This window comes from Quercus robur, chromosome 1, assembly GCF_932294415.1.
Source record: "Quercus robur chromosome 1, dhQueRobu3.1, whole genome shotgun sequence".
In the NCBI taxonomy this organism is placed as follows: domain Eukaryota; kingdom Viridiplantae; phylum Streptophyta; class Magnoliopsida; order Fagales; family Fagaceae; genus Quercus; species Quercus robur.
Window position 1 is genome coordinate 36,127,001 of NC_065534.1, and position 16,263 is coordinate 36,143,263.

The window sequence follows — 16,263 nt, forward strand, 5'->3', positions numbered from 1 at the left end:
AATTGAGTTTTAAAAACAGTTTTTGTTTTCTGTCCATTTTTAATCGCTAAATAAATTTTTTAGCCTCAAAAATAAAAAAATTGGTTTTTTGAAAATAGAAAATAAGTAACATGCCCTAAAGTTTTTTTTTTTTTTTTTTTCAAAATTTTTTAAGAAGAAAACGGGGACTTGCACTTGCCTACGGTAATCGTTGTCCCACGTGGGGCGCCCCATGGTACATTTCGGTAAGCAGGTAAGCTCATGGTATCACCAGCTCGTACCATGTCTCTCCCAGTCACCCTCTCGCCAAGCTCTAATTCACGCTCTGTTTCTCTGGTGCTGTATGTAATGTATCGGTATATCACTCTATATATATTGTAGACGTTGTCTCAGGCTTACGGTAGCATTAAATGTCGGCACCGCAGAGGATTTTCTGCGCTCTCACACTAACTCTTCCTTCCTATTCTTTATTAACCTTCAAAAAATCCAGAACCTCCCTCTTCCTCAGCTTTCCTCCTCCATCGTACATAACCCTAGCTCGCTCTCTCACTTTCACCTCCTCTTTCTCTCACTTCCATCCATTCATGTCGCACAATCAGGTACCAACTCCACGTTATAGAAATTTCACTCACTGCTTTTTTACGTTTCTTGTTGCGAATGAATAGCTGTTATTTTGACACCTTCGTTGATTTTGTTGAACTCTTCGCTATGTATGTGTTTCGATATTTTGATCGAGCTTCTTCGTTTGTATTTGTTTATGATTTTCTTAATCTTATCGGTGGTGATTGATTGGCTGTGTTTTGAATTCGCGCGATTCACTTATTATAACGAAGATTGGATGCTTGATTTTTGTTTCATTTTGTTGAACTCTTCGCAATGTATCATGTATGTATTCGATATCTGATCGAGCTTCTTCATTTGTATTTGGTGATGATTTTCTTAGTCTCATTGTTAGTGATTGATTGGCTGTATTTTGGATTCACTTTGTATAAAGAAGGCTGGATGCTTGATTGTTGTTTCATTTTGTTGAACTCTTTGCTATGTATGTGTTCGATATTTGATCGAGCTTCTTCGTTTGTATTTGGTGATGATTTTCTTAATCTTGTTGTTCATGATTGATTGGCTGTATTTTGAATTTGTGTTATTCACTTTGTACAAAGAAATTTGGAATGCTTAATAAATTTTGCTAAAATTTTCTGGATTTTGTATTTGATATATATAGGTATTTCTGGAATATGTGCAAATTTTCTTGATGTTGTGTATTCTGATGTCAATTTTGGTGAAAATTTGTTTGTCACTGTATTATTTATAATGCTAATGGAAGAAATGAAGAATTAATCATTAATGATCAAGTAATCTTACTGTGGTTCCTGCTATGAGTGAGAAAATGCAATGGTATTAGTAATAATAATCAAATCAATTTGCTTAAGAAAACAATGGTGTCTCTAGAGTTGAATTTCTAAGCTTAACTGGCTAATTGAGGGAGAGATTTTGCTTTGCAGCGAAGAGGTGGGCATAGAGGTCAGAGTTGGAAAGAGAAGTCAAAAACTAGTATGTCGTCTTCAGCTACAAGCAGTGCTTCAGCAGTTGCAGCTGAAGCTGTTAGTAATAGAATTGGTGGGCTCGGCATCACTGAAAACAGTGGGCAAGCAGCCACTCAAATAAGTAGTGCTGGTTTGAGCAAGTTATTCGGGGGTAATATGCTGGAAAATTTCACTGTGGATAACTCTACATACACGCATGCGCAAGTAAGAGCTACGTTCTATCCCAAATTTGAAAATGAGAAGTCAGATCAAGAGGTACGATCTTATTCTCATTCCTGTCTTCCAGGCTGTGTCTCCCAAATGAATTTTCAGCAAATTTAATTTGGACCATGAATCTATCTAGCATTCAAAATGTGGTTTCCAAATTATTGCTCTACTTTTTATCTTTTAAATGCCTCTCTTGGTTGTGTTAACACTACTTTGCTCACATTTCTAATGTCTTCCTCTAACCTGCTGTCCTGCCCACATGCTAAACTTTCGTAGAATTGTGTATCATCTTTTGCTAGTCGCCTCCTTGTGGATGATGGCCTCATCAGTTTGCTTTCTAATTGTGTCTCATTTTTTTTAGTTGGCAGTGTCACTGATTAATCGTCTGTTTTCATATGTGCAGGTTAGGACAAGGATGATAGAGATGGTATCTAAAGGCTTGGCTACCTTGGAGGTATGGGTTTATGATTTTTTTTTCTTGAAAAAGTTGTATACTATTCTTTCCTTTGCTAGGTATTGAATTAATGAAGGATCTTCATCTTCTTCTTTTTTGCTTGAATTAATAGGTTATTCAAGTACAACTTAATGGTTTCTGTTATATAATTTCACCATGTTGATTTATTAAAGGATGATGCTTTTTGTAGGTGTCACTTAAACATTCTGGGTCTCTTTTTATGTATGCTGGCCATGAGGGTGGAGCATATGCGAAAAACAGCTTTGGAAATATGTATGCTTATTACATTTTATTAATCTCTATATTTGTGTGTGTATTTTTACTTTAAAATCTACCCCATTTTTATCAGGATTAATTATTCTGGGCCAGGCACATTCAATGCACCTGACCCAACCCATTCAGTGATAGCTTTTTTTGATTCTATGTCTTGATCTTTTTTTTTTTTTTTTTTGGTGGAGAAGGGATTCTATGTCTTGATCTAAAGAGCATGATATCTCTATTGCATTAGGAAATAAAAAGTGACATTGGGGATTTTAATTGTTCTTCTTTTCTGGAGTTCCTTGATCTTTGTAATTAATTCTGAATTTGTTTTGTGGTTCTTGTATGCTTCCAGTGCACTTGGCCTTCATTGGTTTTTTTTTTTGTGCAATAAAATTCTTGTACTTGTGAAAAAAAAAAAAAAGGTTTTCTGAACTGGGTGTTTCTTTTACAGATACACTGCTGTAGGTGTTTTTGTTCTTGGACGGATTTTTCATGAGGCATGGGGAACTCAAGCAGCAAAGAAGCAATCAGAGTTCAATGATTTTCTTGAGGTGATATGTTTTTAGTTAATCTATGGATGATTGATATGTGTTTGTGTGTGTATAAAAGAAGGTTGAGAGACAGTGACAGAGAGTGGGAAGGGGGAGGGTTACAAGATATTAGTCAAGCTGGGAAATGCATGAGTGGAAAAAAAAAGTTGCCTGAGATGGTTTGGTCATGTGCAAAGGAGGGCAATTAATGCACCAATAAAGAAAGAGTGGGTTGATTCAAGTCAAGGGAATAGAAAAAAGGTAGATAAAGACTAACATTAGTAGAAGAAGTAAAATATGACTTGTTAATTAAGGAGGTGATAGAGTATGATTTTGGATAGGATAGAATGATGAAAAAATAATACATGTGGTCAACCCTAATTAGTCTATTGAGGATCCATACTCAACTCCAAAATTTTGGGACTAAGATTTGGTTGTTTTGTTTTTGTTGTATGGCTTAAGATGGTAGTAGACCCTCAAGTTTGTGTGATATCGTAGATTCTTTGTACCCTTGACACTTTTAAGGGAATTTATGAGTACATAGCTAATAGACTCCATTGTCCCCTTTTTACTCTTAGTACCTTCTCTTTTTAATATAATTGATTTTACTTACCAAGAAAATAAGTTTAACAATTTTCCCCATTTTACTCTTTAACTGTATATCATAATTACTGATAGTCCAACTAAACCTTTAGCACTTCTTTTCATAATTTTCAATATGCGGGATACCATGTGCTTTTCCTTCCTACTTTGTAACTAAACAAAGGGAGGATATGTACTCCTTTATCCCTCTTACTATCAAAGCATCCAAGCAAATGAAAGAGATGATCATTCCAAAAGTGAATTCTAGTACCACCTCCCATCCCCAGCCATTTGTTCCAACCATTTCTTATGTATTTCCATATATTTACCTCATTGGGCCTCTAACAACATCAGAACTCCACTCCTGACTAGCATCATATTTGTTATCAATCACCCCTTTTGATGAGAAATGATATTGTATTTTGGGAATTGACTGCTTCATGTACACAATAATGAACACAAAGTAGCCTAAAAACCAAAAAAAGCACAACAGTAAAGAGATTCTTTGAAGTCTAAAAGGGAATTGCTATTTGTAAGACCCCACACATAAGATCAATCAAACAGAGCTCTAATAAACAATGCTTCCTACTGAGTCATCAAGCTTTCTGCGTCTTCAAAAGTGCACCTATTTCGTTCACTACGCAATGTCCATATCAAACAAAAAGGGACAAGGTTCTAGATATTCAATGAGTGCTTCCAAAACCATTTCCTCCACCCAAACAAGAGATCAACTATCCTCTTTGGTAACACCCATTGAATCCCAAAACCTCTAAAGATGAAGTTCCACAAAACATATGGAACATTGCAATATCAATAAATGATCCACTGTCTCCCCACTGCTCCAACACCAACCAACTAAAGAAAAACCTTTCTTGATGATATTATCCAATGATATAAATCTTCCCCCTAGTTGTTATCCCAACAAAGAAACCCTCTTTGGGAAGTAGTTGCACTGGTACCTCAAATGGCCTCATAATAAGAATGAATGTGGAATCTAGGAAAAAATTCACACTCCAATTCTCAATCATTAAAACCTCTGTGGAATCTTACATTCCAACTATGCCCTTCCCCATCCAACTAGCTAACCAAAGTTGAATGAATTGGGGCATCTCTAGCTACTGAGCACGTGTACAAATAGGGTACAATACCTTTAAAGAAGGATTCCCACACCATTTGTCAAAATGAGGGAGGCTAATGCTATTTAAAAGTACACTTTTTTTTTTTTTTTTTTTTATTTTTATAATATATATTTTTAATAATTTGATAGTTATAATGGGGGAGGGGGAATTTGAACCCCCTAGAAGACTAATAGGTTTGAATAACCTCTTCTTTATTTATTTTATATATTTTTAATAATTCGATAGTTATAGTGGTGGAGGGGGGATTTGAACCCTGGACGTCTCTCTTGGAAACACCAAGAGGTGCTAGTTGAGCTACAAGGCTATTGGCATTGATAGGTCTGAAGTCCTTCATATAACAATACCGATCTTCTTGGGAATAAGGGCTATCAAGTAGCATTGATACTAAACGTACATCTTTCATGGGGTGTTGGTTAAACTCTAATCATAGATAAGCTTATGAAAAGGAGTATGGTTGTGGTTAATTGGTGTTGTATGTGTAAGACTAGTTGTGATCTGTGGATCACCTTTTACTTGATTGCTCAGTAGCTTTCGATTTGTGGTCCTTTGTTTTCTTTGCATTTGGGATACACTAGATGATGTACAAGGTGTTGGATGCCGTTTTTTGCTGGAAATGGATATATGGAAGGAATTGTAGTAGTGCTGTGGGTTGTGGTTCCTCATTATCTTATGTTATGTGGGTAGTGTGGAGGGAGTGGACTAATTGCACCTTTGAGAGAATTGGGAGATTAGTAATTCAAGTCAAATCTGTCTTTTTATGTTCTTTATGTGAATGATACACCATGATAGGGGGTTTCTTGGCATTCATTAGCTGGTTCAATGGACCATTTGAGTCTTCGATTGTAAATTTTAGGAAGGCTGTTTTTTAATGCTTCTTCCTTTCTTTTCTTTCAATAATTTGCATATAAATATATATTGTGCCTTATGGTAAGATTATGATTTCTTTGCTGAATTTAAGTTTTGAACATGCTTATGGTATGTGTGTTTACATTCATTTGATTTGCTTATGTTTGGGTATCTTTGCTAGTAATATCTGTGATGTTGATTTTTCCTTTCTATTTTTGTTGGGTAAATTACATAATAAATTGTAAGGCTTAGAACCAATGACTAGACCCTCGTGTGTGTCATCTGATTTAGAGATCATTAGCATATTGGTGACATTATGATTTTGCGATTAGAAAAAAACATATGATAGGTAAGAGTATTTTACTAAATGGACCAAACTTATTGTTAATCAATTTGATTGCATATGTTTTTTATTTTTATATTTTTGGCTGAATATAAGTTTTCGACCTATTCACCTCATGCTTGTGTTATGTTTAATTATAATTAGCAAGCTATTATAATTATTATTATCTAAATTCTTACCTTTAAAAATTTATGTTTGTTAGTTGTTGAGTGTGTTTTTTTGGGGATCAACCTGTCCAAAAAAAAAATTGGGGGTAAAATTGCCTACCATTCACCTTTCCCCCACAAAAGTGGGAGTTTGTGCACTGGGTACAATCTTATTAGTTGTTGAATGTACCCCCCCCCCCCCCCCCCTCCCGCTATCTCTTTCTCTCTCTCTCTCTCTCTCTCTTATTGAGTTGTTTAAATACTAAAATTGTCCATTCCTTCAGAGCAACCGTATGTGCATATCCATGGAACTAGTAACTGCTGTTCTTGGAGATCATGGACAGCGTCCCCGAGAAGATTATGGTAAGAGAGTTTTTTTCCCTTTGTTCAGCAAATAACTCTTCTATTTTAGATATTGCATAAAGTCAGAGCTATAAATCCTTGAAATTTTTATGCATATTGCATATAACGCATGGGCTAATTATTTTCAAAACTTTAAGCTCAAGAAAAAGCTGAGTTTAAGGATAATACTATAATAGCCATGTAAAATTATCCAAATGTGTTGAACCTTAAGATTGAGTATGTGATTTTAATTAATGGATTGAGTCATTGTCTACTTGAGGCTTAAGACTTTAGGTCTTCAGGCCATACAGGAGAGATCAGAAAAAAACAGTTTCAGACCTTAAAATCTTTAAGACTATTTTAGACTGGGTTGTAGTGTTAGGTTTTCGTTCTTTTATTTCAGTTCATGGTTTATTGGACTTTTGTACTTTATGCACTTGATTGTATTTTGTCCCGGATGTATACTTCCTGTATACTTAGGCGACACTTCCTTTCTTTATCTTAATATATTTCTTATTACTTATCAAAAAATAAAAAGTATAGGTCAAGCCATCATTAGTGTGATTGCTAAGGTCATGATTCGTTTGGTCATATATTTTGAAATTTTCTTTAATTCAGGTAGTATGCCAGTCTTTCCCTGAGCTCACATGCTTTATGTATTGTTTCAATGAAGGCTGGACTATTTGCAAAGTATCTTTAGGAGTTGCAAGCATTAAGTTTTTTGGGATAGCCTCATTCTTGAGATAAATGTCAAAAGAACCACTGCCCGAAAGAAGTGAAAGTATGCTTCAAATTTAGAGAATTATTTGGTCACCTTCAACTTCATTGTAGTATAAATGTTAAAAAATTTAAATGGCATATAATTCGTGTACTGTACTCAAGATTTCGAACACTCATAGGTTTGGTTACAAAGGTTTAGGCTATGTCCTGAGGATGAAACTGTCCTGGTGCCCTCCTTCTGCACCTCACTTAGGAAAACATTTTTTTTTTCCTTATAAATTTCTTTTCTCAACATCAATGCATGTTTCTCAATTTGTGTTTCTTTTGTCAATATTATTATGTCATGATGAAACTATCTCATTGTTCATTGATGTCAACGAAATTCTTTAATGCTTCACAATTTTTGTGCTTTCTTGTTTGAGCAGTGGTAGTGACAGCAGTCACAGAATTGGGCAACGGAAAGCCAAAATTCTACTCTACTCCTGAAATAATTGCTTTTTGTAGAAATTGGCGCCTACCAACAAATCATGTGTGGTTGTTCTCGACAAGGTGATGATCTAAGGATCCCAATTACTTAGCATAGCATGAAGAGTGCTTTGAATTAGGCTCTCTCTCTCCCTCCTCTCTTGCTCTCTCTCACTCCACATACGCACACATACATAAATACATATATGTACTCAAAAGCATGGCTTGTGGTTCTCTCATCATGCTAACTTTGTGAGTCAGATACTATGCTGGCATTAAGGCTATATTGGGCATCATTAGATGATGATGGACCCTCTTGTATTTTAGACACTTTGAATCTGTTGAATATGTAACTAATCATGAGTTGATAGTTGAGTATTTTAGTATTCTACAACTGTCCCCATGATCCTTTGTATTTTTATTTATTAGTATTTATATATATATACACAAACCAGATATCTGTATGAGAAGCATCAAGCACATAAAAACCAGATATCTGTATGATATTATCGCCCTGAAGGTCTAGGTGTCAATCTGAATGGCTTTAGGTGAAGAATTTTAATAATCTATCACCCTGAATTTTAATAATCTATCTCCCTGACTTCTTTTTTGGACAACTCTCTTAAAATTTGGGTTGTAACTTCTAGAGGAGCCTCTTGTATAATTACCATGTTCTTAGGTCGTTCTACTTTTTTCTTCAATAAACATAGTATATCTAGTTGCTATAATACACACACACACGCACACACACAGAAGATTGTATGTTTCAGTCATTCTGCTTTTGTCCTCCATTAAAATTATTACTTAGTATTTCCAGTTGTCAACATGTGTGTTTGTTTGTATGTGTGTATAATCAAGTCATTCTGCCTTTTTTCCCTCTCTTCTTTGAACTTATTACTTGCTATGTGTAGTTGCCAATATGTGTGTCTGTTTCTTGATATTAGCTTAAATTATGTTCAGTATTCTTTCCTTATATAAAAAGTGATGGGTTTTTATTTATTTATTTATCTTACAGTAAATAATAATTTTATTAAAAGAGTAGAATGGTTCAGTAGACAGTGACTATACTTGAACAACTCCTAAACTAAGAAAGCAGTGAAAGTTTCATTTTCATCTCTCATAAGAATTATCCAGTTGAAATTTTCTAGACTAAGGAAAATTATAGTTTTATTGCTTCTGATTGATATTTTTGTAACTGAAGGAAGTCAGTGACTTCATTTTTTGCTGCCTATGATGCCCTCTGTGAAGAAGGAACTGCAACACCTGTATGTAAGGCTCTTAATGAAGTTGCAGATATATCTATACCAGGTAACGTTTTAAGTGCAATGTGCTTCTATTACTTAGCTTGGGATTTGTGGGGCCTCATCTAGTTCTCTTTTAACAAAAAATTGTTAGTTTAAACAATGTCTATTGGAAAACAATTTCAAATCATGCTTGCTGGGAATGATGACCACTCTTTTCTGCCTCAACTGCTTAATTTAAGCAAGAAGTACCCTCTGCAACTTAAGAGGAGGAAAAAAAAAAAAAAAACTCTTGAAACATAACTGAAAAAATGGATAGTTCAAATTGCCTCTTGCCATAACATCCTTACCATTAATGCTGCTGCCCCACTTTTTTGTATCCCCATGAATTGGATAGCAATATGCTATTTCCATGCTTGTATTAGGCTTATTTACTTTTCTTGTTGGAGCCATAGGAATTCTTTTTAATCAATTCAATCAAGAAGGAATGGATTTGGATATATATTCCAAAGACGCCCTTGGTATTGGATCTGGTGTCTTTGTCCATTGTGTGGTTGTCAAATTAAGTAGATTATCATTTTTTCTTCTGGTGTGTTTGATTCTTGACTTGGAATGATTTGTTATGTGATCTTTTCTTTCTCATCAAAAAATTGGGTGTTAGCCAAAGTTAAAAATGTGGCTCTTTTTAAGTGAGCTATTAGTGAGACTAGAGTGTGTTAACTCAGCTTTAACTTAATATGCAGGTTCAAAAGATCATATAAAGGTTCAGGGTGAAATTTTAGAAGGTCTTGTGGCTCGTATTGTAAGTCAAGAGAGCTCAAAACATATGGAGAAAGTTTTAAAAGAATCTCCTCCGCCGCCAACTGAGGGAGGTATGAGTTTTGTTTTTGGTATTGGTTACCTTAGCTAGGAAATTCTTTGGTTCTATGTTTATTTTCATTGTTAATTGCTTACCCTCAAAATTTATCCATATTAGCCAGTGTGTGTTACAGGGACCCTCTCATTCACTTTTTGATAAGGTGTTTTTTCCCCCAGGGACGGTATATATTCTCATAGTGAAGTGATAGGTTATGTTGAGACTGGTGCACATGGTATAAAATTATAATTTCTGCTTTGTAGAACCAGTATGTTAGTCCAAATATATTGAGCAAAAACTGAGTCTATCAGAAGCAGATATTATTACACTCCTTCTGGAACTTTGCGGAGTTGTATTGTTACTTATAATGAATTACATGCTATATTGGTGGTGGAAACTGCCCTCTTCATGTAGAGATAACATGAGGGCTACTATCAAACTGATGAAATAGGTAACATATTTTATTAATGGATCTAAAGAATGGATCCAACAAATGCTAATGCTTTGGGGAATTTTTAAGGATTAATAAAAAAGGCAGATGAAAAGAAGAAAATTTATGAGAAAGAAAAGAATCAACCACTTCGTCTGTCTCTAATATAATGTAATAGCAGCACTCTTTTTAAAAAAATAATAAAAAAATTCATTCAAACAAAATAGAAGATACATTATACACGTCATATCCCACATTGGAAATCACAATCTCAAGTTTTAGCTACTTAGAATTCTAAGAAAGAGCAAGAGGGGATATTTTTAATACAACCACTGGAACATACAAACATCTTAGCATGAATTTTTTGATGACATGGTTGGAATGTTCAAAACCATCAAATATTCTGCTATTTTGCTCACACCAAATAGTCCACGTGATACACAATGGAGCTACAACCCAAGCTCTAGAGATTCTATGATGATGAAATCTCCCTTGCCAACGGCCTAGCATCTAAACCACAATTTTTAGCATAATCGCAAGCAACCAAATGTCTCTTGCTGCTGTGCAATGAAGTAGAAGGTGGTCAATGGACTCCCCTCTATGCAATATCAATTGATAATCAATATATTGTGCTTTTGAAGATGATCTACTATTAACATTTTTTATCCAATGCTACTGCCTTGGGCAACGAAATTTTTTTTTCGAGGCCATTTAATAGAGGTATGCTTTTTTTTTTTTTGGAGGGGGGGGTGGGGGGGGGGATTGGTATGTCACGCAGGTACACTGTGGGTCTTAAACCGACGATCTCTCACCTTCCATCCCATTATTATGGGAGGAGGAAGTACCAGTTGAGCTATAACTCACTTGTTAACAAAGATATGCTTCTCCTAGGAACACTACATAGAACCCTTCAAGACTCCATAGTTAGAATGGATGTCAAACTTTTCTACTTTGGGAGGTTTCCTAGTTAATCAATCCTCCCCTTGTCCAGAAGGGAAATTAGAATATAATATGTCACAGAAATTATCCATGGATTCCAACTCCCAATCTTGGGGTGATTGGCTGAACTGATGATTCCAGTTAGAATAAACATTCTTGTTTATTCCTTCCGAAATAGTTTAGGGAAAACATCTTCCATACAAGAGTCCCAATACCATACAATGTGACAAAAACGAATTTGTGTAACAGAAAATCTTACAGAGCTATTAAAAGTATCCCAGTCTTCTCTATGCACTTCCAAAGACTAACTCCATGCAAACCCTTGACTTCCTTTGTTGTCTAACCCTTCAAGATCCACCATATTTTGTACAAATAATACACCATATTTAGAATGGGAATTTTAAAGAGGGACAATTAAAAACATGTACGATGTGAAGGTAATATACTCTTAGTAAGCACAATCCTCTCTCCTTTGAGAGATATAGCTTCTTCCACCCTGCAGGTTTTCGTTCCATTCATTCTGTTATAATAATTGAGCCTTGAATATGGACCCCAGTGGCAATCCAAAAAAGGTCATAGGCAAATATCTTGTAAATTATATAATTATATTTGCTCTATGTACTGGAAGGAGTCTTTGTGTTTAGACATTTGTGTGTGTGTGTTATGAGTTGAATTTTTGCTCTCTTGTCCAAAGATTGTTTTCATGGCCATTGATTGAACAATATCTTTCAATAAATACTATTTTTCTTTAGTTATGGGATTGTTTTTTTAAAGATAGATTCCTGAGAAAGGAGGGGACCGGTTGGTTCAAGGACATGTTGGTCAAAGGAAAGATGGGGGTTCCCTCTATGTAAATCTACTGTTGCTTGCACTATGTAATTCCTTTTAAATCATTGGATAGCTGAATTGGTTTTTGCATTGCTGAATCTTTTCATTGGAGCAGTTGATTATATAGCCTGTAGAATTAAACTGCAAATCTGAAATTATTGTATAATTAATGCAATTACTCTTACTTATCACAAAAATGGCTGAATTGCTTTTTACCCCCATTGAAGTTTACTTTCTTGACCAATGAAAATGCTAGTTAAAACAGAAATTGAGTCTTGATCATCAGGTAATACCTGATTTTGCTTTGTATTTCAGCTGGCCTTGATTTGGGACCAAGCCTTAGGGAAATTTGTGCTGCAAACAGGACAGATGAAAAGCAGGTACCAGGGAGTTTCTGTACTTTGAAGTATCGTATTTGAATGTGGCAACTATACTTGATATTGATAAAGTGGATGATTAAGAATTCATATCAATTATGTGTTTTTTTTCTTCTCTCTCTCTCTCTTTAAAATTTTACTGCAGCAAATAAAAGCACTTCTTCAGAGTGTTGGCACTTCCTTTTGCCCGGACTATTCAGATTGGTTTGGGGATGAAGAAGCTGGTGACACCCATTCAAGAAATGCGGATAAATCTGTTCTTTCAAAATTTTTACAATCTCATCCTGCTGATTATTCAACCACCAAATTGCAGGTCCTGCTACAATCCATTTTTGCTATCTTCTAAAATGTTAATTTTCATCAAATTTACTTTTATAATGTGATGAATTCTGAAATTGCCTGCTTCTTTGTTTAGATAGTTTTGGGCACCGGTGCTTGCCAAGTTTTTTACTGCTTTATTTTAATAGCTAATATAGCTTCTTATCTTTTATTGCTATTTTTCATATATTTTCTGTCAAATCACAAAATTTTGCATTGCCTTTGAACAGTAGTGATGGTTTTTTCATTGCATCACTGTTTGCAAACTATGTTTTCTTTTTTTGTTAACATCAACTAATGTTGCATTTCTCATGTTTGAGGTGGATATTGTGGAGAGAGAACGCAATTGGCGTATTTTTGTGGATGTGGAGCACATGGGGACCCATGTGCTTGATTTATTTAGTACATCTTTGCTTGATTGGTCCTGTGCATGGAAGTTCACCAGTTGCAATTTCATTGCTGAAAATGATTGATTATTTGTAATTCTTTTTGCTTCTTTGTGTTCATCTTGTACATGGAGTGATCTTTTTTTTATAAAAGCATCAATACTTATAAAAAAAATGCTATAAATGCTGTTTGGGTGACTTAGCCTTCATTTGTCGCTTATTGATGTTACTAGTTTTCAATTGAACTAGGAAATGATGCGCTTGATGAGAGAAAAACGTTTCCCTGCTGCATTTAAATGTTACCATAACTTTCACAAAGTCAGTTCCATATCAAGTGACAACCTTTTCTACAAAATGGTCATTCACGTCCACAGTGACTCTGCCTTTCGGCGATACCAAAAAGAGATGAGGTTTTGTTTGAACTTACACTTTAATCTTTTTCTTCAATGTAAAACTTGGATTTACCTATCCAAAAAAAAAAAAAAATTAATACTTGGATTAGGTTGTTTCATACTATTTTATGTTATGCACTCCCCAACTTAAAAATATTTGGTATGTTTCAGGCTCAAGCCAGGATTGTGGCCATTATATCGAGGTAAGCATCTTTTATGCTTTGCATAACAATCTGGATCTATTTTTTACTTTAAACCTTCTGATAATTCTCCATCTTGTCCTAGATTATGTAGTAAGATTATTTTGTTTAGTACTTGTGGTAATGTGAGAGTTATATATATTTTTCTTTTCAGCTGTGCATGCTGGGGGCTTATAATAAATTTTCTGAGGCAATGTTATTTATTCCTCATAGAAAAAATAAAAGTAAACATGGATCTGTAGAAGGAACCAAATAAACTCCAAACAATCTTAAAAAATTGAATGGTATGGCAGACTGGCTACAAATGAGTGATGTATAGAAGAGTTTCTACTGTTTAGGAAATCCTTTGACATTTATCATGGACTGAGAATTGGTACAGTGAAGTAGGAAAAATGATAGTATTTGACACATTCTCTTTGTTTAACAGCCATCTTAAGTTCATGGTGATTTTCAAATTGTTTAATCAGTTGATGTAAGGTTTTTCCCATTAGCATGGAATCATATGTCATGACCATGCAATTTCATATTCATAGACACAGCATAAACATAGAATTGTGCCATAATGCCTCAGATCAGTACTGGCAATGAAAATGGATAGGGATCTCCAATTCATCTATTGATCAGATTTTTTTTTTCTTTCTCCTACTTTTAAGTTTGGGACTTCAATTATTTCGAAGAGGATTTTGAGCAACAACAGCCTGATATAGCCCTTGTATGTTGTTATACCCATTTAGACTAGTGCCCGTTTGGCATTGCTGCAGGAAGTAGAGTTTTAGCTATAGTGCTTTTGTAGTAGAGCTTTTGCAGTATAAAGCTTTACTTGAAATTTTTTTAACCTTTTGAGTGCTTTTCCAATTATAGTGAAGGCGTTTTAAAGTTTTGGATCTGTAAAGCATAAACAGTAAATTGTAGAGCCTTTTCCTAGAAGCTCCAAATTCTAGCTTTAGCCTTAAAGCTAGTTAGCTTTATGGACCCATATCATATTTTTAAGGACCCCCCTTAAAGCTCTTTCAACTGAAATTGCCAAAAGTGGGCAATTTAAGCTAAAGGAGCTTTAACCCCCTTAAAGCACTTTTTGAACCCTTCAAGAGCAAAACCGGACAGGTCCTTAGTCTATAGAATCTGTGTTAGGGGTATGGGTTGTGTGTTTGTTATTTACTAATGAGGTATAAATCAGTGTATATATAGAGATGCTAAGACAACATATGGTAAGCTCATGTTCAAGTATCTTTCTAAATAAATGATTTTTTTTTTATAAGTAAAAGATAAGATATATTGATAAAAAAGGGGACACCCTAGTGCACAGGAAGTGTACAAGGGAAAAGAAATCAAATACAAAAATTACAAGAGTCTAGGAAATCAATAAAAGAGGGGAAAGATTTATCTTGCAAAGCAAACAACCAATCCCTTAAAGTTCTAAGAAAGAGAAGCTTGAGGTCAGGAATAGATTTCTCAGTATCATCAAAACATCTACTATTCCTCTCCCTCCAAAGACACCACAATAAGCAATGAGGAATGATGGACCAAATATAACCATTTCGATGACGACCAAAGCTGCCTTGCCAACACCATAACAGCCCCAGAACAGAGTGCGGCATAACCCAAGAAACTCCAAAAAGGCCCAAAACCATAGACCATAGATCCGAAGCAAAAGGACAATGAAGAAATAGATGGTCAACCGATTCACCATTTCTCTTACACATGTAGCACCAATCCAGAATCCACACCTTCCTTTTACGTAAATTATCAATCGTCAAGCATTTCCCTAAAGCAGCAGTCCAAACAAAGAAAGCTACTCTAGAGGGAATCTTTCTAAATAAATGATAAAAATTTAACATGTTATTTTATGCTATCCAGTCTACTGCGAGCTTTCAATCTGTTGCTCATATTTCATATTTACCCAGGTTTCTTTGTTGATATTAATTTATTCAAGGCAAACAAGGAGAGAGCTGCCGAAATTGCCAAAAGCAATACTATGGTAGAAAATGGTAGCAGTAGCACATTGGGAAAAGATGCATTAGCTGATGAAGATGCAAATTTAATGATCAAATTGAAATTTCTTACTTATAAGGTATCTTTTCTAGTTTTCTTATACAATCTCGATGTATATATAATCATGCTCTAGATGTTTAATGAATATGGATGTAAAATCAAAATTGTGATAGGATAGTCCTGTATTCTTCTTATCTATAAATAATTATTATTTTTTGCTAAAATATTGTTGTCGTCCCTAAAGTTTGCATGGGTTTATTTTTTTGTCTTTAAACTTTAAAAAGTTTGCTTTTCTTCCCTAAACTGTGTAAAGAACTTTTTCCAATAGTTTAGGGGTGAAAATAGGGACGAACAAAAGATCCTTTTTAATAGTAGGGATGAATTTTTTTTTTTTTTTTTAAGTAGTACAAAAAGTGAAACATTTTCAATAGTTTAGGGATGAAAAACAAACCTTTTAAAATCTGGGGATGAAAAACAAAATTCATGCAAACTTTAGGACGCAAACATTATTTTAGCCTTTTTTTGATAATTCAATAGTTACATTGGGGGAGGGGGGGATTTGAACCCTAGACATTTCTGTTGGAAACATTAGGAAGTGTCGATTGAACTATAAGGCTCTTGGATTTATATATATATATATATATATATATATTTAGGTTATGAAAACTTTTAGCCCTCGTTTGGGGAGGAGAGAATGAAATGGAATGGAAAGGAATGAAAAGAATAATTTTAGAATATTATTTCCT

General features: G+C 34.6%; 1 protein-coding gene across 1 annotated transcript in view; it reads left to right on the forward strand.

Annotated features, from left to right (window-relative positions):
• Nucleotides 1–210: 210 nt before the first annotated feature.
• The window catches only part of LOC126733352 (tRNA ligase 1), a 35,013-nt gene continuing 18,960 nt past the window's right edge, over nucleotides 211–16,263 (forward strand). The window contains exons 1-14 of the mRNA XM_050436609.1: nucleotides 211–578; nucleotides 1,482–1,778; nucleotides 2,134–2,184; nucleotides 2,375–2,457; nucleotides 2,897–2,996; nucleotides 6,316–6,394; nucleotides 7,519–7,642; nucleotides 8,760–8,866; nucleotides 9,543–9,671; nucleotides 12,168–12,232; nucleotides 12,375–12,542; nucleotides 13,183–13,343; nucleotides 13,497–13,528; nucleotides 15,430–15,596. Coding sequence (XP_050292566.1) covers nucleotides 390–578; nucleotides 1,482–1,778; nucleotides 2,134–2,184; nucleotides 2,375–2,457; nucleotides 2,897–2,996; nucleotides 6,316–6,394; nucleotides 7,519–7,642; nucleotides 8,760–8,866; nucleotides 9,543–9,671; nucleotides 12,168–12,232; nucleotides 12,375–12,542; nucleotides 13,183–13,343; nucleotides 13,497–13,528; nucleotides 15,430–15,596 — 1,752 coding nt within the window. The 5' untranslated portion in view covers nucleotides 211–389. The remainder of the gene's footprint in view (nucleotides 579–1,481; nucleotides 1,779–2,133; nucleotides 2,185–2,374; nucleotides 2,458–2,896; nucleotides 2,997–6,315; nucleotides 6,395–7,518; nucleotides 7,643–8,759; nucleotides 8,867–9,542; nucleotides 9,672–12,167; nucleotides 12,233–12,374; nucleotides 12,543–13,182; nucleotides 13,344–13,496; nucleotides 13,529–15,429; nucleotides 15,597–16,263) is intronic.